This window comes from Limanda limanda, chromosome 11 (assembly GCF_963576545.1).
Source record: "Limanda limanda chromosome 11, fLimLim1.1, whole genome shotgun sequence".
Classification (NCBI taxonomy): Eukaryota; Metazoa; Chordata; class Actinopteri; order Pleuronectiformes; family Pleuronectidae; genus Limanda; species Limanda limanda.
In genome coordinates, this window is record NC_083646.1 from 238457 (window position 1) to 260774 (window position 22318).

General features: G+C 41.2%; 2 protein-coding genes across 2 annotated transcripts; one reads left to right on the forward strand and one right to left on the reverse strand.

Annotated features, from left to right (window-relative positions):
• Nucleotides 1–1545: 1545 nt before the first annotated feature.
• On the forward strand, nt 1546–14802 carry LOC133014392 (semaphorin-4A-like). The gene is made up of 14 exons (XM_061081625.1): nt 1546–1696; nt 6397–6557; nt 6658–6720; nt 6824–6922; nt 7489–7579; nt 9086–9208; nt 11453–11580; nt 11734–11915; nt 12228–12366; nt 13032–13221; nt 13305–13420; nt 13496–13659; nt 13759–13829; nt 13957–14802. The coding sequence occupies exons 1-14, from the start codon at nt 1603–1605 to the stop codon at nt 14628–14630; spliced, it is 2295 nt and encodes a 764-aa protein (XP_060937608.1). The 5' UTR covers nt 1546–1602; the 3' UTR covers nt 14631–14802.
• Nucleotides 14803–17752: 2950 nt separating this feature from the next.
• On the reverse strand, nt 17753–21605 carry LOC133014646 (macrophage mannose receptor 1-like). Its single transcript, XM_061081914.1, has 6 exons — nt 21573–21605; nt 20240–20285; nt 19459–19812; nt 18846–19187; nt 18646–18743; nt 17753–18519 (listed from the first exon to the last, which is right to left on the reverse strand). Exons 2-6 carry the CDS (start codon nt 20274–20276, stop codon nt 18403–18405), a joined length of 948 nt encoding a protein of 315 aa, XP_060937897.1. The 5' UTR covers nt 20277–20285; nt 21573–21605; the 3' UTR covers nt 17753–18402.
• Between the last annotated feature and the right edge of the window lie 713 nt (nt 21606–22318).

The window sequence follows — 22318 nt, forward strand, 5'->3', positions numbered from 1 at the left end:
ACATGTTATAACATCAAAAGACTGCAGAATGATCGATAAACTTAGGTTTAATTTCAATTTCTTTCTGTTCAGCTTCAGTTTAACTTCAGTTTGACTTCAGTTAAGTTTAACTTGAGTTAAGCTTGAGTTAACAAACAGACACTCAGCAACATGTACATTGTAGAATTTATCAAACCGCTGCAGGACCGAATGTTTTCACCCAACGATCCTTAAATCATTCAGATTGATCGATTGATTTACCCGCTGGTGTTCTTGCCCAATAAAGACATCATCTCTGCTGGTTTCTTGTTTGTTTTTGGTGACTGATGTATAGATGTACTTTATTGATCCCAGATTGGAAAATGATTGTGTTACAGCAGCATGTCAAGGGCATTGCAAATAGAGCGAAGAAGCAATAAAACAGATACAAAGAATTTAAATAGCTCAAGATAGGATGCAATAAACATAAAAAGTACTACAAACTATACATACTCCCTAAGTAAATGATTCCCAATAAAGCACAAGAATACACAGTTCTTAAATATAATGGAACCAAAATAAGCCTATAAACATGAGACTAAATACAAGACATGACGATCAAGTGACAAATGGTTGTAGGACTATGACTAAAATATGAATGTGATATATCCTCTGCAGCTCCACTGGGATTCCAGGTCTCAGTAACACAGGTTTCAATCAGCTGGTCGGCTCAGGAAACAATGCATGAAGGTAGAAACAACACGTGGCCATTCCCACAAAGTCACTATAGGACAGTGACTGAGAAAGAGACACAAACAAAAGAATAAAGTGACTAATAAGAGTGTTAGTGTCTGACACGCCCCCTAACAGAGCGAGGTAGAGTGAGTGGCCGAGCTCTGTGGAGTTCCTACAGTGCTGGAAGCTGTTAACCAATCGCAACAGAGAAGACCAGCTGACCAATCAGAGCAGTGTGGGCTTCATTCAGGGGGGGGGTTCTTCAAGCTACACAAGCTAAAACCAAGTGTTTGAGACAGAGGCTAAAAGAGGAGCTGCAGCAATGGACAGTCTGAGGACAGTGTTTTCTTAGCATTAAAAAACTTTACAGTCATAACTGTGACTGTGGACTATAGTGGATCCTGATGATGCTGGATCCTGATCTTGATGCTGGATCCTGGTCCTGCTGCTGGATCCTGATCTTGATGCTGGATCCTGGTCCTGATGCTGGATCCTGATCTTGCTGCTGACCAGAGACTATGATTGCAGCAGGACTGCTTGATATATAGTATTGAAGTTATCCTTCAAAATGTTTGATTGATTGATAACACTGATCAAAATGATCAACCTCAACAGGAAAATTAAACTTTACTTTGATATATATATATATATATATATATTGTATAACATTTGAATATACTTAGTTGTCTGTACAGTGAACAGTGACTCATCAGAGGATGTTGGTTCAGAGAAGCTTTCTGCCCACCCCCCCCCCCCACCCGATCTATGTAGTAACAGGAAGTTGTGGTAACTCTTCAGTCCTGAGTCTCTTCTCTGTATCACAGTCAGTATCACAGTCAGTTTCCTGCCGTCGACAACGACGAACACATTTTGACTTTCTCATTATCGTCCATCTTCACCTCCTCCATCATGGCTCCATCAGCCACCCTCCTCTTCCTCCTCCTTCTCGGCGTGCTGACCTCCGCCGGCTCTCTGCCTTCTGCTCGGATCTCCTTCCTCTTCAGTGAGTCCAAAAACATTTCTTATCAATAATCAATCAGTTCTGATCATCAGTCTGGCTCTGGTTGTGTGATTGCTTATGATTATGAAGTTGGTTTCACAGCATCGATCTTATTGTGGAATGACGGAATGAAGTCTTATTTCCTGGTGTAAAACATTCAACCAAAGTGAGAATCTTTTTCTTATGTGACTAAATATACAAACACAGTTATGAAATGAATGGTAATGTTAAATGGTTTTGTATTTATAAAGAGCTTTTCTAGTCTTGATGCCTCAAAGCGCTTTACAGTTTTACATTCACCCATTCATACAGTGCATCTATTAGCAGCACTTTGTTGCTATATGGGGGGGGCAATTCAGGATTCAGCATCTTGCCCAAGGACACCTCGGCATGCAGAGGGGTCAGACTGGGGATCGAACCGCTGACCTTCAGGTTGGAGGACGACCACTCTACCTCTCAGCTACAGCCGCCCCATCAATGCATCACATGTGAACAGACGACACATAAAAATGTAAAATATGAGGTTTATTAAACATTTTCTATATTTCACTGGAGCTGATCATTACCTGATATTTAACAAATCAAATACTAATTTCATAATAAACTCATCAGATAAAAACACAAGAAAGAGATTCTGATCAATTTTAAAGTGACTCAGCAACAAACCGGTTTCAATTATTGGTTTCATGAGGGATATTAAAATAAAACTACAGACTTGATGACCTCGATCTGAAATAATCAATATGTTCTACTCTGGTAAAAATGGTTAAGTATTAATAGTTTTCTCTTTACAAATGCTGCTAGACTCGTTTTAGTTTGAAAACTCTGAGGTTGTGTTTTAGTCCGGACAAACAGAAGCTGAGACTTTAGTAAACGATGACACAGACGTTCTCCTCCTGATTGGTTCTCATCAGTCACATGACTCGACTACCAGCGGTGAATACAAAGCGTCGCTAACACTTCCTGTCAGGTACACTTCCTGTCAGTAACACTTCCTGTCAGGTACACTTCCTGTCAGTAACACTTCCTGTCAGGTACACTTCCTGACAGTAACACTTTCTGTCAGGTACACTTCCTGTCAGTAACACTTCCTGTCAGGTACACTTCCTGTCAGTAACACTTCCTGTCAGGTACACTTCCTGTCAGTAACACTTTCTGTCAGGTAGCCTACACTTCCTGTTAGGTACACTTCCTGTCAGTAACACTTCCTGTCAGGTACACTTCCTGTCAGAAACACTTTCTGTCAGGTACACTTCCTGTCAATAACACTTCCTGTCAGTAACACTTCCTGTCAGGTACACTTCCTTTCAGTAACACTTCCTGTCAGGTACACTTCCTGTCAGTAACACTTCCTGTCAGGTACACTTCCTTTCAGGTACACTTCCTGTGAGTTACAGTTCCACCTCGTCATCACTCAGAGAAAAGAAATCCCTGCTCTGACTTTTCCCCATCACTCTTCTTCCTTCAGAGGAGCAGATTTATGTGAATGATCATGTGAAGTGTTTTCAGGTGTGTTAGTGTGGAAGCAGATTATTTATGATATTATTACTAAAACGTTTGTATGGAAGGAGGTTGTGTTAGGTTGAAAGTATCTTCCTCTTCTGTGTGTGTGTATAGTTAAATATTTATGTTGGTTTTATAATTTCTTATATTATCCAGGTTTGTAATTTAAGTTTTGTTTAAATTATATTTTGTATATTGTGGTTTCTATATTTCAAGTATATTTTGTTTTGGGCACTGTTTGCGTTTTTTTGCAACAGTTTGATGAGGCCGTAAGGCCGTTCTTCAGATCAGGTGCGTGTCTGGTTAGTGACGCACAAGAAGAGTGGTGAGTGAGGAGTCTGTAGGAGTCGACTCAAACTAGTTTTGACTGTGACATTTATGTGAAACGTGCGTGAATTGTTAGTGACATTAACGTGAAGATGACAGGAAAGTGATGGTTGATATCAATGACAAGAGAAGAAGTGACGTTGTGACCAGTTGGAAGTTAAGGAATGCCAATCTACGATAATGGATTGTTTAAACGGTGTGTCTGAACTGTGCTGGAAAGGAAAATAAAATACTTCACTTCAAGTGTAACCCGCCTCCTGGATTCGTGAAACAGTGGGTTATCACTACGGGACGGGTTCTGTTGTTTGGACACGAGTCAGCTGTAAAGAAATACTCCTCAGACACAATCAAGTGGCCATCGTATTGCAACTGAGTGGAACAGCCACTACAGAGGGTTTTCATCTTTGTTAATATTTTTTATTTCTCTTCATCAGTTATTTGAAAATCTCTCAGACAGAATCCAACGTGTTTTCAGATGAGACACAAACTGTCTGAAGCTCTGAGCCACATTCCTCGGAAACAGGAAGAGGTTCAGTCTGTGGTGGTTTGTTCTGCTCCCTCACGTCCTGTTAGCGCCTCATCGATGTGAAGTCTGATGAGACAGAAAAAACAAGCATTATAAAAAGGTCGGGTTTACCACATGCTGAGACATGCAGGTGATGGGAAGGCTCTTGACACCACAGATAAAGAAAGTGGACCTGCTGTATAACAACACAGTGGTGGAAAGTAAAGAAGAACATTTACTCAAGTACTGCACTGCATACTTCAAGTCAGTGACACGGGCCATCATCATCAGGAGAAAGGTTTTAGCAGCAATGATGAGGGTAAACATTATGAGGGATAACTTCAATACTAGATTTCAAGCAGTCCTGCTGCATCATAGTCTCTGGTCAGCAGCCAGCAAGATCATGATCCAGCATCAAGACCTGATCCACTATAGTCCACAGTCATTGTCCACTGCTGCCAGTTAGGATCCATCATCAGCTGCCGCCTCGGTCGTGGTCCACCATCAGCCGATGCCAACGTGACAAAGGATCCTCCATTACCACTACGATCACCTGGCACGATACAGAATCCACCAAACTGGATCCACCATTATGACCTCTGACGCGCGATCCACAATCATATCCATGGTGCGGCCACAGCTGTGGCCCTGCATCCGCGGGCGATAAGGCACAGAAACTCCAGGAAAGGGGTCAAGGGTCAGAAACATGTACAGACATCAATACCTCCATGCCTTTTTAAACTAAACTAACAATAATTAGCTCTAACTATACGCTTTATCAAAAAGGAAGGTTTTGAGTCTACTTTTAAACGAACAGATGGTGTCTGCTTCCCTAACTGAAAGTGAGAGATTATTCCACAGGAGTGGCGCTTGATGGCTAAAAGCTCTGGCTCCTACTCTACTTTTAGAGACTTTAGGGATGACAAGGAAACCATGAATTCTGGGATCGGAGTGCTCTAGTAGGTTGATATGGTATTAACATCTCTTTAAGGTAAAAAGGTGCCATATCATTAAGGGCCTTGAAGTTGAGGAGGAGAATTTTAAATTCTATTCTAGATTTAACAGGAAGCCAGTGTAGCGATGCTAATACTGGAGAAATGTGCTCTCTTTTCTTAGTTCTCGTCAGGACACGTGCTGCGGCATTTTGGACCAGCTGCAGAGTCTTTAACGACTTGCTGCTGGAGCCTGATAATAGTGAATTACAATAGTCCAGTCTCGATGTAACAAAGGCGTGGACTAGTTTTTCTGCATCTTTTTGCGAAAGGACATGTCTGATTTTTGAGATATTACGTAAGTGGAAAAACGCGGTCCTAGAAATTACTTTTAAGTGACAATTAAAGGACAAATCAGGATCGAAGATCAGTCCCAAGTTCCTGACTGTGTCATTGGAAGCAAGGGCAATGTCATCTAGTGCAGCTATATCATTAGATAATGTTTCTCTAAGGTGTTTAGGGCCGAGTATTATAACCTCTGTTTTATCTGAGTTTAATAAGAGAAAATTGCGGGTCATCCAGGTTTTTATGTCCTTGAGACATGCTCGAAGTTTAGTTAATTGATTGATTACTTCGTCAATGTTTTTTCAAAATTAATTTTCAAGAAATAAAATGATATTAACAAGAACAGCAATACTAATAATGATAATAATACTTTATTTTAGTAAAATAGGATATTTTTGGACATTTTACTTTGTGGTATTTACTCTTCCAGAGGACAAGGTTCAGGTCTGAACGAGGTTTTGACATCTGAGAGATGTTTGTGAAGGTGTGATGGATGAAAACTCTGAACTGAATTCAGAGAAAAACAATTAAACTTGTCAGGTGACTTTAAAAAGAACAACAGCAATGAAGTTGATTCTTTGAAGGAAACGGTGAAAACACAGAGTAGAAACTGAAGAAAGCGTTTCCTCTTTCCACCAGGATGTAGTCAGTGTGAAACCTTTACCCAGAGTGTATCAACATGCAGTTTGCCAGTTAACCTCAAAGAAGAAGAAGGTTGTTTAGCTCTCGGCTCATTTCCTGTGGACAAAAATCATGCCTGAACAGAATGTTTTCTTGTTATTTATGAATGTCCTTTTTATGTTTTCAGAGAAAATCTGTGCTCCTGTTTTAACATGTAATGTAGTAATAATGAAAACATTTACAGTGTAAAGATTATATTTATATTTATGATAGCAAAAAATGCTCATGTAGTAATTTGTAATAAAAAGTATTATTTTATAATTATAATAATAGAAGCTGTTACCATGCAGCCTCCCCAGGGGGCGACAGAGACACTTTGGCTTCACCTTTATGAACTGTGATGTCATCCATCTTTATTTACAGTCTGTGATTCAGGCTAAATTTAAAGTCGTCTGTTTGTTGTCGCTCAGACTCCACAGAACGACCTCTCGTCCACTTCAGCCTCCACGATGTCCACAACACCACCACACTGTTGCTAAGCGACGATGGCTCCACCCTGTATGTTGGGGCGCGAGATGCCGTCCTCTCATTGGACATTAGTCAGAGTGATGTCATCAGCCTGAGGAGGAAGGTGATTAACCTGCTGCAGCCGTGATGAGAAAAAACAAGGCTCAGATTCATGTTCGAAAGATCAAACTTTTAAAGTTTGGACTGAAACTGTGTCTGTCCAGGTGTCATGGCGTCCGTCTGAGGGAGACATCAGGGAGTGTCGAGGTAAAGGGAAGAATCAAGAGGTAATTATCAACATACAGCGTCTGTCTGTCTGTCATTCTGTCTGTCTGTCTGTCTGTCTGTTTCACTGTCTGTCTGTTTCACTGTCTGTCTCTCTGCCTGCAGGTCGATTGTCCTAACTTTGTCCGCGTGCTGCAGCTGATTAACTCCACCCACCTTTACACCTGTGGGAGCTTCGCCTTCAGCCCTCGTGACGCCTTCATCGTGAGTCCAAAGTAAACACATGGTTTAATAAAGGATTCTGTATCGCGTTGGCATCAGATAATGATGGTGGACCACGACCGAGGGGACAGCTGATGATGGATCCTAACTGGCGCCAGTGGACAATGACTGTGGACTATAGTGGATCCGATCTTGATGCTGGATCGTGATCTTGCTGCTGACCAGAGACTATGATGCAGCAGGACTACTTGATATATAGTATTGAAGTTATCCTTCAACATGTTTACCCTCATCATTGCTGCTAAAACCTTTCTCCTGATGATGTTCTCCTCTACACATCTGTCGCACTTGTGTCCGTCCTGGGAGACGGATCCTCACATTTGTCTCTCTGAGGTTTCTACGTAGTTTTACCTGTTAAAAGGGTTTTTAGTAGTTTGTCCTTATTCTTGCTGAGAGTTAAGGACAGAGGATGTCTAACAATGTTAAAGCCCTATGAGAATATGGGCTATACAAATAAAATTTGATTGATTGATTGATATTTTCACTTATTCAAACATTGAAATTAGTTTTTTCTCCAGTTCAGTTCAGATTTTCTTTCATTTCCACAGGACACTGCGAGTTTCTCTTTGGTCCAACACGACAGTGCTAAAGGTCGCTGTCCGTTCAGCCCCTTCCAGAGGAATTCCGCCATCGCCATCGGTGAGTCAGTGACATCATCACAGATGTTTAAAGAGATCAAACTCTCAAACATGAAAATCACTGTTGATAATGTTAATAATAAACTCTATTTGAATAGCATCTTTCATACAAGAAATGCAGCCTAATATGCACTATATATAATATAAATAGCAATAAAAACATTCAAATGTAATTCAAATAAGAAGAGAACAGCATTTTCTTTCTTCTCCAATACAAATCATTCATACACACGCATTGATTATTTTGTTTATGATAACAGATTACTGGGAAACATTAGCTCTTGCTCTTATCACAACATCACAATATCATCATATTGCCAATTAGTTACATGGAGCAGCACCGAGCTGCCATAGACCCTCAGGCAATTGGAGACTTAGGCCCCTCCTCCTAGCTGACAAAAAAGTGTAGACCCATGTAAAATTTGTAATGTATTGTAATATCTAGCGGAAGCCTGTCTCAGATTGACTTTCGGCTACAACCTCTAAGATGTTCTCAGTGTTCTAGAGGGAACATATTTCACCAGAGAGGCATCTGTGTAACTGGGTAACTCCAGAACCTTGTGTGTGAGGAGGAGAACCTTAAAGTCAGACCTGTGTGGAACAACCAGTGCAGCGCAGCTAGAACCCAGCTAACCCTAACCCAGATTATTTTACAGTGTTTCTCTATTTGATTTTGGGCCAACTAAAGGATTTCTGTTTCATGCACATTGCGCTTCAGGAAATTATTTTTCCTACGTGTATTTATTTCTGAAAGATCAGTAGTGAGCACAGAGCGATGACATCATTGGCTCAGTAGCGATGAAAAGTTGTGTTTCATCTGTGTAACTATAGAAACAATTTGCACTCTGATGATGTCACCAAGGTGGCAGCAAGTTCAGTGAGAATAACAAAGGTCCAAGGCAGCTGCCCTGTGGAACCTCAAAACAGCTGTTCGTCAGACACGTGTTCTCCAACGCAGACTTAGAACTTCCTCCCTTTATCGTACGTTTTGTTCAGGAAACAGACAGACCAACTTCTCAAGACAAGTGATAAGGACGTTGGTGTCCAATCGTATCTAAAGCTCAAGTCCAGGAGGATGAGGATCAAAACCTTGTTTTCCTCAGACTTTAGCTCTGAAGCCTGAAACTCCTCCAGGATGTTGTTCTCTTTTAGGAAGAAGTTTATTTGCACCAAAACAAGTTTTTCAAGTGTCTTTCTAATGAATTGGAGGTAAGATACTGGCCTTCAGATGCCTGTTTATAAAAAAATGTGTAGAGTCGGAGAGTGAAGCCATTGCAGAAGTGTCTCGAACCTTTAATCTGTGTAACGACCAGCAGAGAGCGACTCTACTGGATGCTTTGAATTTTTTAGTAGAAAGTCTCTGAATCTGAAGCTGCTCTTGTGATTGGCTGACTGTACAAGAAGCAGGTCTGTAAGTGTTTGTGATAAACTGCTTTTTGAGTCCTGTTGTTTTACTGAACCCACAGTCACGTGTGTTTCCTCAGCTGTTGTGTTTGTCTGTGTGCAGACGGCGAGTTGTTCACCGCTACAACCAGCGACTTCAGAGGCGTCGAACCGCAGATTTCTCGACACTTCAGCAAAGACAGTCGTCCTAACGTCAGCCAGGACACATCCGTCAGCTTACTGGACGGTGAGTGGAACCACATCTTGCCTCCAGGGAGGATATAATGTTCAATTCCCGAATAAATAATGTTGACATGATGTCCCATGACAATGTTATGAGACCATGAACAGCTGTGTAGACGAGCCGCTCAGTGTGTATCGTGCAAGGCTCGCCTTAGTGTTCGCACAATACTTACACTGTGTCAGACTAGCCACTAGGCCACTATTGGCTAGTCTGACATGCCCCCTAACAACTGAAATGTAACTACGGCTCTATGAATTCCTGATGACCTCCTGACGGCAGTCTCTTTCACTGGATGACTTTTACCTGTGAGGGCTTGAGGAATGTTCACCTTTCTATGATGTAGAAATTCATTAACAGGGCATGAGAAGAAGCCACATTTACACATTTACACCAAGCAAAAGTACATGTAGACTTGCAGGTCGCCCAACATGTGGAAAAACTACGAGTAGAGTGACATCTCTCATTACTTGCTGTAGTTTGGCCTAGCGACCGATAAGCATGCTGGTAAAAATCAAGTGAAAAAAACTTAAACTTTTTTATCGTGAAGGTTATGTTTTCCCCCCGAAGCAAAGCCAGGTGAAGGAAAAGCAGAGGCCGGGTTAGAGTTAACGTTTTCCACAGGTGCTGCAAGCGCTTGATCAATCGAGCCAGCTGACCAATCAGAGCTCACTGGGCTTTATCGAAAGGGGGGAGGGGGGAGTCTTAAAGAAACACTTTTTTTAAACTCTCAAAACGCTACAAACTGAATTTCCTCACAAACTGATTTTCTCTTTATCTCCTGCCAAAGGTCTTACATACAATGAAGGGAAATAAGTATTTGATCCCTTGCCGATTTGGTGAGTTTGCCCACTAACACAAAAATGAACGGTCTATAATTGCACTGGTTGTTTTTTTGTGTGACAGAATTTAAAATAAAAATCCAGAAAATCACTAAATATAAAAGTTATAAATTGATTTGCATTTGATTGAGGGAAATAAGTATTCTGTCTTCCATAGTTCGAATAGTCCTCTCGCTTTGAATAAGTACTCAGAATCTCAACTCGTTATCTGCATAAAAGACACCTGTCCACAGAATCAAAAGACACCTGTCCACAGAATCAAAAGACACCTGTCCACAGAATCATTCAGTCAGATTCCAGCCTCACCACCATGGGCAAGACCAAAGAGCTGTAAGGACGTCAGGGACAAGATTTTAGATTTTTGCACAAGGCTGGAATGGGCTACAAGACCATCGTCAAGCAGCTTGGTGAGAAGTAGACAAATGTTGGTGCGATAATTCGGAAGTGGAAGAAATACAAAATTACCATCAATCACCCTCGGTCTGGGACTCCAAGCAAGATCTTGCCTTGTGGGGTCTCGATGATCATGATAAACGTGAGGGATCAGCCCAGAGCTACACAGGAGGAACTTGTTAATGATCTCAAGACAGCTGGGACCACAGTCACCAAGAAAACCATCGGTAACACATTACGCTGTTATGGATTAAAATCCTGTAGCACCAGCAAGGTCCCCCTGCTCAAGAAGACACATGTACAGGCCGTCTGAAGGTTGCTAATGTACCTTGGGCGACAACCTTCTTCCCTCAGCCAGGAGACTGAAAATGGTTGTGGATGTGTCTTCCAGCACGACAGTGACCCAAAACATATGGCCAAGGCAACAAAGGAGTGGCTCAAGAAGAAGCACATGAAGGTCATGGAGTGGCCTTGCCAGTCTCCGGATCTAAATCCCATAGAAAAATCTGTGGAGGGAGCTGAAGCTTCAAATTACCAAGCGACAGCCTCGAAACCTTAAGGATTTGGAGAGGATCTGCAAAGAGGAGTTTACCGAAATCAAGAACAGTTTCTCCACCAAGTACTAAGTCAGGTTTTGCTAGGAGATCAAATACTTATTTCACACAATCAAAAAAAATCAATTTATAATTTTTATAATATGATTTTCTGGATTTTTTGGGGGATATTCTGTCTCTCACTGTTACAATAAACCTACGATTACAACTATAGACCGTTCATTTCGTAGTCAGTTGGCAGACTTACAAAATCGGCAAGGGATCAAATACTTATTTCCTTCACTGTACATGTTTTTTACATGTGTAATTGCCACATTAATATCTTCACTCAGAACTTTTATTTCCATCCTGGCACAAATCTCTGTTGGACATTTTTAAAAGAACTGATCAGATCTGAATGTTTCTCTTTCTGTGCTCATCACTATGACTTTCCTCATCTGTCATCACTTCTTGTATTTTAGAGCCAACGTTCGTCGGCTCGGCGTCGGACCCGGCGGAGAGGAAGCTCTACTTCTTCTTCAGTGAAGTCGGGAAAGAGTTCAGCTTCGTTGACAAGCTGCAGATTCCACGAGTTGCACAAGTCTGTGGGGTAAACACCGAGAGAACATCATATGACCATGAATCTTTATATACGATCACTGGTCAACTTATTATATATTATTATAAGTATTATATATACATATTTATTGACTTTGGTCAGATGCAGCTTCCCTGAAGTCGTGTCTTCTCTGATGGTTTCCAGGACGACAGCGGTGGACAGAGGACACTGCAGAAGAAGTGGACGTCCTTCGCCAAAGCTTCTCTTCTCTGTCAATCTCACAAACAGCTTCCCTTCAACACTCTCCAGGACGTGTTCACCCTGCAGCCACAAGAGGGCGGCAATGCCTCAGACACCCTGTTCTACGGCGTCTTCACTTCTCAGTGGTAAGAAAACATGAAAACATGTTGTCTATGAGCATCTGAAGATAATCCTTCATCTCTGAAGAGTGTCAGCAGCCAATCAGGGCAGCTGCATCTGGTTTCAGAACCAATCTAAAGTCTTCATCAAAGTTGTTATAAACCAAACGAGTCAAGAGTTAATGAAGTTCAGTTTGTTCCAACAGGAAGTCTATACTTCTTCTGACTTGACTCAGGTTTGATCAGAAGAGGAAAACCTTTCTGTGAACTCTGTGAAGAATTTAATGAATATTAATATCACTCTGATAATAACACAGTTTGTCCTCTGGTCTCCTACAGGTCCTCAGGTCGACAGTCTGCTGTCTGTGTCTTTAAGCTGCAGGACATCAAGATGGTGTTCGCTGGGAGCTACAGGACCTTCGACATGAAGACACACCAGTGGAGTTTACTGCAAGGGAAACACTCGTACCTGGGACAGGTGAGGACAATCACCAAAGATATCCCAAGAGTCGCAGCACCACAGTAACGTCAAGTTAAATCAAGTTGTCAGGTTTAAAACAAATGAAACTAGGTTAAAGGTCAAGTGTGTATAGAAAGGATCTATTGGCAGGAATTGAATATGAAATAATCCTAGTAATGATTTCTCTACTGTGTTTCAGTATTATATTAACATCAGGAGCGGGTCCTCTCTACGGAGGCAGCCATGTTTTTTACAGTAGCCCAAACTGGACAAAATAATCTTTTGAGTTTTTATGACAACTGAAGCTGCCCCAGGTTCTCTTTTATGTTTGGAAGCGGAGGCTGAGGTTACCCTAACCTTTGCATCAAGTTCAACAATCTTTAAAAAGTGATTGATTGCAGTGTTACGGCCATCTGGTGGACACGACCAGCTTCAGGAGGTTTTACATCAAAACCACATAAATATAAACGTCTTTAATAGAACAGTTATATGTTCTCTAACACGGAGGGGACACATGTCCTTTCCTCACATACATGTACATGGCCACAGATTCTTCTTTAAGTACTTATCAGGAACGGAGCAACTCAGTGTTCGATTGTGTGCCCGGCTTTGTTCTCAATCATTTTCACTCTGAGGTTGTTCTGTTTAAAATGCTGCCGTCCTGTTACGATGCTGCTCAACAGTGCGGACTGGACAAAGCCACCGATTCTGAGCTAGAGGAGGTGAAGAGGTCTTTTCTGACCAGCGCTGGAGTCAAACCTGTGACAGACGGCCCAGTGGTTGTTTCCTCGGAGCATCAGTACAGTCGTGTGGCTGCGATGAGGACGACAGCAGCTAATGGCAAGCAGTACACCGTCCTCTTCCTGCTCACAGGTGAGGAAATTAAACAACATGAATGAACCCTGATGAGAACATTTTGTTCTGACTTAAAGTGTAATAAGTCCTCTTACGTACAGAGTCTGGATTCCTGCACAAGATGGTTTTTCTGGATCGGGGTGCCCGGTTCATTGAGGAGATTCAGGTCTTCACTCAGCCACAGCTTGTGAAAAGCATCGTCCTCTCGTCCACCAAGGTAAACCGGACACCTGAGAACTGAACATTCACTCAGACTACAGAGTACATGTCACAGTATTTTCCTCTCCTGTAGGGGGCGGTATACGTGGGAACATCTGAGGGAGTCACCTCAGTCCCTGTGGCGAACTGCTCCGTTTACAGAAGCTGCGGTCAGTGTGTTCTGGCCAGAGATCCCTTGTGTGGGTGGAGTCCGACCAGGAGAGAGTGCACGAGTCTAAACAACGATCGTGATCACATGTTGGTGACGGATTCATCATCGTCTGACAAATGAAAACAGTTTATCTAAGAACATTTTGCCTTGTGCAGTGACTGACAGGCTGTCTTCTTCCTCCTCAGTGTTCAGGACGTGGAAAACGGAAACGTAGAAAAAGAATGTGTACAACAAATCAGGAACAGTGAGGACATAGGTAAATGTTTACGCTATTTATAAAGACGATCAGCAACTGTATATAAAGATAAGTGACTGTATATAAATACGTTCAGTAATTTCTCTCTCTATCATGTATTTTACGCAAAATGATTTCTGTCCAGCAGAGGTCAGTGTTGGTCTGAATGAAGTGGTCAGACTCCAGTGTATCAAACCATCCAACATGGCCGCTCTGACCTGGACCTCCCCTCAGTTCAAACACCTGTCAGAGAAACTCTTCATCCAATCAGCTGATGGCAGCCTCATCTTCCATGCGGCCGACACCACCTTTGCGACGTACCGCTGTGAGGCAGAAGAGGGCGGGTACAAGGAAGTAGTCATGAGCTATACCGTCCAACCAATGGTTTCTCCACGCTCGAACATCCCAAATGATCCAAAGGAACCCGGCCACGATTCATATGAGGAGTTTGTTACTGAGAAGCAACAGACGGCGACGATACGACCGTCAGGAGACGCAGAGGACAAAGGCGATGAATTCACAACCAACCTTAAAGACAATGTCACGTCCAACAACCACAATCCTAATCCCAAACACAACTTTCAGGATGATGGTTTGAACTGCAACTCGACCTTCAGGAAGGACAGCCAGTCCTCGAAGGAGACACTCAACGTCCCAGAGACAAGCTACTACAGTGAGCTGGTGGTGGTTTCACTGCTGCTCGTGATCTGCCTCCTCATCCTGGCGCTCGGAGGTGTTCACCTGTGGCGCCAGAGGAAAGCCGACGTCAAAAGGAATCCGATAGCAGACACTGGTTCTGAGCTGGAGGTGGTGGAGACGTAACGTTTAAAAGCAGAAGGAAGACAGAAGAAAAAGATCCACAGCTCAGGAGATTTCAAGATCTCAGGTTTAAAATGAAATTCAGCATTCTCAGATTTTATCTTTATGTTTTGTCTTGTTGTTACTTGATGCAAAATTATTTTATTTTCACGTCTTTCGGACGAGCAGCAATGCTGTAGATTTTTCATAATGTGAATAATATTTTGTTATTGTTTAAAAACATTTTGTATAAATTACAAAAACTGCAACATGTGAATATTTACAGTTTAAATTTAACAACACAAAGTTATTGATAATTTCTTTCTGATATATTTACACATTGATACATTTTTTCAATACCTGCACTGATTAGATTTGCTCCTATAGAGTCTCGATCTGTATTAATGTTGATCAGATATTAAAAATGCACATTTTCTCTGTCAACTTGGTAAAAAATAAACCTTTGGGTCAAATTAAAGTTTCTAAACCACTGAAGTGTGAACATGAGAATATTTAGTTCTGCAGTGAAACAAACGAAACATTTATTTTATGATTGGATTTATTAAAAATACCAACACAGCAATGTACACTACAAAAATACTCCAAAATACACTCAAGTATTAAAAAAAGAAGTGGATAATAAGTAATAATAATAATTATCATTATTATGTGTGGATCAATAGTTTAAAGAGTAAAAAGTATTCGTCAGTATTGTCATCGAAAATTGTCATACTTTTTATTACTGAGTCTAAATTAAGAAAATATCTTTGAATAAATGTAAAGTAGATCTGAATAGTGTTTGTTTGATTGCACAGTTTATCAGACTCATTTAAACATCAAAGGTTTGGTTGTTTGTTTGATTTAAAAAAGAAAAGAAAAAAGTTTTATCCACACATCCTATATTTACTTTAAAAAAAGAAGGGCAAAGGTTAAGATGACGCACTTGTTTAGGATAAAGTTTCTTACAGTTTGATATAAATTAAAAGGTTCTGAATAACATCATCCTTTGTTTACTCAGAGCCAAAGCAAAGGGACAGCCACATTTAATTATGGTGTGGTATGTTTTAGCTTTATTTGATTTGATTTTTCAATCTTAATAACTATCAGTTGGACTTATCATCAATAAAATAAAAAATGTTAAATGTACACTACCATTCAAAAGTTTCAAAAGTCACTTTGAAACTTTCCTTATTTTTCAAAGAAAAGCACTTTCATGTTTTTTTTCAATGAAGATAACATTAAATTAATCAGAAATACACTCTATACATTGGTAAGGTGGTAAATTACTATTCTAGGTGGAAACTTTTTTGGTTTTTAAGGAAATATCTACATAGTTGTATAGAGGCCAGTTCCAGCAAGTATCACTCCAGTGTTCTAATGGTTCATTGTGTTTGCTAATCGCCTTAGACGACTAATGGGTGATTAGAAAACCCTTGAAAACCTTTGTGCAGTTCTGTTAGCACAGCTGAAAACTGTTGAGCTGGTGACAGAAGCTATAAAACTGAACTTCCTTTGAGCTCGTTAAGGATCTGGAGAATCACATGTGTGGGTTTGATGATTCTCTCAAAATGGCCAGAAGAAGAGAACTTTCATGTGAAACTTGCCAGTCTGTTCTTGTGCTTAGAAATGAAAGTTGTTCCATGCGAGAAATTGCGAAGAAACTGAAAATTTCCTACAACGCCAGAGTCAACGTCTCCAGTGAAGAGGCGACTCCGGGACGCTGGCCTTCGAGGCAGAGTGGCAAAGAGAAATCCATATCTGAGACTGGCCAATGAAGAGAAAAGATTGATATGGGCAAAAGAACACAGACATTGGACAGAAGAAGATTGGAACAAAGTGTTCTGGACAGAAGAATCAAAGTTTGAGGTGTTTGGATCAAACAGAAGAACGTTTGTGAGACGAAGGTGAGAAGATGCTGGAAGAGGGCCTGACTCCATCTGTCCAGCACGGTGGAGGTCATGTGATGGTCTGGAGCTGGTGAAGTGGGAGATTTGTACAAGGTAGAAGGGATTTTAAATAAGGAAGGCTATCACTCCACTTTGCAACGCCATGCCATGCCCTGTGGGAGGAGCATGATTGGAGCCGATCTCCTCCTCCAACAGGACAAAGACCCAAAGCTCCACATGATGCAGGAACCGTTCAGGGAAGAAGCCGGCAGCTGGTCTGCTGCGTGTCATGGATTGGCCAGCGCAGTCACCTGATCTCCACCCATTCAGCTGCTGTGGGAGGAGCTTGACTGTATGGTACGCAAGAAGTTCCCAACAAGCCAATCCAACTTGTGGGAGGGGCTTCAGGAAGCGTGGGGGGGGAATCTCTACAGAAGGTCTGCAAGGCTGTAATTGCTGCAAATGGAGCATTATTTGATGAAAGCAAAGTTTGAAGAACAAAATTAATATTTCATATAAAAATCCTTATTTCTAACCTTGTCAATGTCTCGACTATATTTTCTATTCATTTTGCCACTCATTTGATAAATAAAAGTGTGAGATTGTCTGGGTGACCCCAAACTTTTGAACGGTAGTGTATATATCAGCCTTCTTTAAACAATATAGAGAGAAAATGGGGATTTTTCAGGCATTTCTAACTAAGGGTTAATCTGATTAATAATTGTAATCATTTGACAGCCCTAATTAATATATAAATTACAATTTGGTCCATGTTTTTCTGTGTAACTATGAACTCTCTAAATGTATTAATGTTTTTCAGCTGTTTTCATATGGAACAATATTTAGGATAAAAGAACACGCAACGACATCAGCTGTTTATTTATTATTAATAATCACTGTTCAAAGTAGACCTGCACTGATCCTTGCTTCCTCAGTAGAAACCTTGTGTGTCAGATTCAGGTCTCAGTTTGCTCCGCCTCCAGGTCTGGGCGTGGTCAAACCTGATCAGCGCCATGGTCAGCGGAGGGGGTGTGGCCTACCTCTGATGGCTGTTGGTGGACCGCCCACTCACCTCGGTGGCGTGTGACATCAGCAGCGTGGACGAGGGGATCGGGAAACTTCTCCGGTGACATCATCACGCAACCTGGTGTTTCTGTTCTACTTCCTGTTTTCTTTATTAACTGAACTCACAGAAACTGCTCAAGATTCAGTTTGGGGCTGTGTCTTCCTTGCAAGGAATAAAATAAACTTAAAAGACTGTTATTCTCAAATCTCTTTATTTCACAAGTCTCAGCAGGTCAAGTTGTTTGTTATGTAAAACAAGAGCAGGAGGATCATATTACAGGCCCTCCTCCATATCTCTGAGCTCAATAATAACATGGAATGAAACTAAATACACATGGTGGTCTAGTGATCGTATAGTGGCATTGGGCCCATGTAATGTAATGTAATGTATCGTAATGTCATTGAAGTAAATACCACAAAATAGAAGTGTATAACTCAACAGCTCACCTCTCACTGCAGGTATATCTTCTCCACACCAGATGGCGCTGTTTATCCTATCCAATATCTCCACGCAAGATTATTATCATGGTTTTGTATTTGTCAGTGTTTAGTTTCCACCTCTTTTTGAAGAAGCGTTTTCGGTTTAATTATTATTCCCGCCTGTTGACTCATGTTTATCCTGTTTATGTTTGTCTGTGAGTTGTGTCTGTGTGTCATGTTTTCACCTCTTTCTGAAGAAGTGTTCCTTCCTGATTCCTGTTGTTCTGGTTTGTTCCTCGTGGTTGATGCACTTATTGTGAGTCGCTTTGGATAAAAGCGTCAGCTAAATTAAATGTAATGTAATGTCAATTTTATCAAGAAAATGCACACACAAAGAAACAAATAATAACCTGAGTCTAAACACATTACTCCTCACAGTCGCCAGGAGGCGCTCTCTCCTCCTCCTCTCTGTGGAAGACATTGTCCCTCCATCTGAGCTTCACCTCCTCATTGATCCCTCGTTCCTTCAGCTTCTCCTTCATCTGAAACATACATTATCATTACATGATCAGACTGAGTGTAATCTGATTACATTCAGATTACTGTAACTTCATCATGAAAGTAACTGTGACAGACACTTCCTCTGAGGAAGTCATGTGACCTCTGACCTGCCTCAGGATGGCGTCTTGTAGCGCTGGGTCGTTCAGGTCAGCGGATCCTGAGCTCAGACGAACCTTCACCGACCTCCGCACCGAGGCTCTGATGTCTGTACAAATACAACCCATATTCATAATCATAAGAATAAACACATACCTCGTCTCTGAAGGAGGCGGGACCTGAATCAGCTGACCCTGTGATGAAGACTCACCTGAGTGACACAGGAAGTTGTCAGTCTTATCGTTGCAGGATCGACTGAACCAATCAGCTGATGATGACTTTACCTCCATCATCACACAGTCTTTACCCTTTTCAGGCTGCTTATCCGCCCACTGCCTGTAGGGGGCACTGCTCTGATCAGACCACTTCCAGAAGGGTCTGTACAAACCGATCCAGGCCATCGGGACAGAGTCGTTCAGCAGGAGCCTGGAAACGTCCTGGTTCTCCTGCTGAGTCGTGATGCTGCTCAGGTCCGAGTACGTGGAGCGACAGAACGTCCGAGCATCCGACCAGGTCATCGACTGCTTCTCCAGGATGTGATGTTCACCTGCAGCTGATTACATAAATCAGCTGTTTACCTGATGAAACATCAGCTGGTTGATATCATTGATAAATAAAAGCATTCTGATTGGACCGCTGTGGTTCTGGTTGTCTTGGCTCAGGACTGTTTTTAAATCTAAGTCACCTTTTCCTAAAATAACCAATAAATTATTTTCCTCTGTTAATCAATAATCAATCAAACATCGAAGGCTTCAGCTCACGTAGAGGGGGGGGGGGGGGCAGTCATGTCCCCTGGAGTTGAGCTCAACTTGATTTGAACTCACCACTGTAGCATGTGAAGAATCTCTGAGCTTCACAGTCGCTGACGAACCAGACTCCGAGTGAAGAGATGGTCACACACCTCTCGTCTTTTGGCTCGTTCGAGTCCCAGCTGGTGAAGTTGCTTTCAAGCTGAGCGTCCTCGTCGTCCTGGGACCATGTCCAGCTGCTGTAGAGTCCGATCCAGAACTTCCCGTTTCCAGCCACCTGCTGGGCGTCGGCATTGTGAGTCTGGTCCTGGATGGTGGCGAGGTCATCGAACTCGTCTCTGCAGTAACTCTGAGCTTGGTCCCAGGTCTTCTTCTGGTCAATGGCATGAAAACGCCTGATGATGTAATCGGTGTGGACATGACACCAACCTGAGAGACAACACAGGAGACAATGAGGACAGACTCAACTAATGAAGACAAGGAGAAATGTTCTGCAGGTTCCGTCTGTGAGAACAAATGTCTGAGTCAGTGTCTCTGGACGTGTTCTGGATCTTCTCCTGCAGCCTCCTGGTGAAATGTGTGTAACATGTCAGAGTCCATGTGAGGAACCAGCAGGACAATGTGTGGAAGCTTCCCAGTGAGCGAGTGGACGTGTGGACGAGGTTTCTAACACGTGACGTGAAACTGAAGAACACAAAGATCTATGAAGAAGAGGAGCCGGACAAGTAGAAGACTTGGACATTGAAGACAACCTTTAATGTATCTGTGGACCATATGGACTCGTCTGAGACATCTGAGAGAACCCCTTGTTGTGTTTGGGACATAAAAGTGAGCGGAATTAGATGAGATCACAAACCTGAGATGAGCAGGAAGATCACACATCGTCTTGTCATGACTCTGAGCTGAAAGACAGAAGACATCAGATGAAGTGTCTGTCTCTCTGCAGGAAGCTGTTGAAGAGTTCAGAGGAGTGTCCCACAGGTTGGATTTTTGGTCCACTACTCTTCTCTCTCTTTATGCGTCTGTTTGGACTAAAGGATTTAAATCATGGTGCAGATATTTTCTTTATGTCGACGACACTCAGTTTTATATATATTTATATATATATATATATATATATTTATCTCTTTATCTTTAAAGCACATTTTGGGATCTGATGTGTTCCAGCGATTTACTGTGACCTCACTGATCCTTCTCTTCTCAATGTGACAGGTATGACAGCACAGGTTATAGATGTTGTAGAACATCAACATCGTTTAAAATCATCAATAAACTTTGATGCTTTTTGTATCTCTTTTAAACTCGTCTTGATTTCTTATCTTCATGTGTTTTCACCTGTATCATCTCTTTATCTCCATGTGATATTTTATTTTCACATAGGTTTAGGGTTCATTCAAATAATATTTTTTCTTTTCAAAAATCTTTATTTCTGTGTCCTTCTCTTACAAAGAACGTTGAGCTGCGTATTATGCTACGAAAACCTATGTGTGTGTGTTTATTGAGAGTATAAGACGAGATGATGAAATCCGTTCGGTCTTTTGCACAATTTAGGTTAACAACTACCAGAAGATGTTAGTTGTTAGTGTCCACCAGCGGATGTTAGGGACTGTGCACCTCAGCACCATCAAGTGTTTTGGGATTTAATCAATGATACAGGCCGACTGGCTACTGGCTTGTGTGGCAGAACGATGAAAGTGTGTGGCCGCTCAGTACATCAGACATCGTCACCTCTTTGCCTTTTTAAAATAAACACTTTCCCTTTTGAACAAAGGTCCAGATGGAGATAATGTACGTTCTGCTGCATTAATTAATACCTACCGCCAGTTGATGTAATCGCTTGTTAGTGACCACCAGCAGATGTTAGCGTATTATGCTATGAAAATAAATGTGTGTGTTTATATATATATACTGTATATATATGTGTGTGTGTGTGTGTGTGTGTATGTGTATATAACATTTATTGTTATAAATTTTGAACATTCAGCTCTGACCAGCAACACAGGTTAGATCAGGTAAAAGAACAAACACTGAACCATCTGATAATAATAATAATAATAATAATAATAATAATAATAATAATAATAATAATAATAATAATAATAATAATAATAATAATAATAATACACATCAGACAGGTTTGTTATCTGAGTAACTGAAGATGAAATCAATTAAATTCATGTGAAACTCACCTCAGTCAGAATCCATCCACTGTTTATCAGTAAAGTGTGGCTCTTTTATAAATGTCCTCCTCCTCCTCCTCCTCCTCCTCCTCCTCCTCCTCCTCCTCCTCCTCGGCAGCAGAGCAGTGCATAATTACAGGCCATTTGTGTAAAATGATCATCTGTGAATTCAAAGAAATGTTTCAGTCAAATAAAGAATCTGAGTCCAGATGTAAAAGAAGAGATCAGCGGATATACTGGCTATATATTGATTTAATACAGGTGATATACAGATTTTATACAGGTTATATATTCATCATATACTGACATACACAGGTGATATACTGGCTATATATTTATTTCAAACAGATAATGAACCGATTGTATATTTATTTTTAAGTTATATACAGCTCACAAACAGGTTACATATACATTATATCTGGTTTAAAGGTAGGTGTTAAATAGATTATATGTTGTTATGGATATTACAAAGGCTATAGATATTATAAAGTTTAGATATTACAGAGCTTATTTATAGGGGGTAGGTGTTTTGCAGGTTACAGAGGTTATATAGCTATCCTTAATAGAGGTCAAACATGTCATAAATGTTATACCTAGATTATAGATGTAATAAATATATATATGTAGGGTACAGATGTTAAATAGTTCAGATGTGTCCTACATTGTATACATAGGTTATAGAGTTTGTATAGGTACATATTATGAGGGTGATAAAGGTGTGGTGTCAAGTCTCAGGAACTTTCTGCTGATTTCCT

Excerpts from the sequence above, each read along its gene's own strand:
- LOC133014646 (XM_061081914.1), bottom strand. The coding sequence starts at position 20,276 with ATGACAAGACGATGTGTGATCTTCCTGCTCATCTCAG. Across the intron at positions 19,188-19,458 it reads ATTCTTCACATGCTACAGTG|CTGCAGGTGAACATCACATC; the intron begins GTGAGTTCAAAT and ends TTATGTAATCAG. Across the intron at positions 18,744-18,845 it reads CAACTTCCTGTGTCACTCAG|ACATCAGAGCCTCGGTGCGG; the intron begins GTGAGTCTTCAT and ends GTATTTGTACAG.
- LOC133014392 (XM_061081625.1), top strand. The coding sequence starts at position 1,603 with ATGGCTCCATCAGCCACCCTCCTCTTCCTCCTCCTTCTCGGCGTGCTG. Across the intron at positions 11,916-12,227 it reads GGCGTCTTCACTTCTCAGTG|GTCCTCAGGTCGACAGTCTG; the intron begins GTAAGAAAACAT and ends GGTCTCCTACAG. Across the intron at positions 13,830-13,956 it reads CAGGAACAGTGAGGACATAG|AGGTCAGTGTTGGTCTGAAT; the intron begins GTAAATGTTTAC and ends TCTGTCCAGCAG.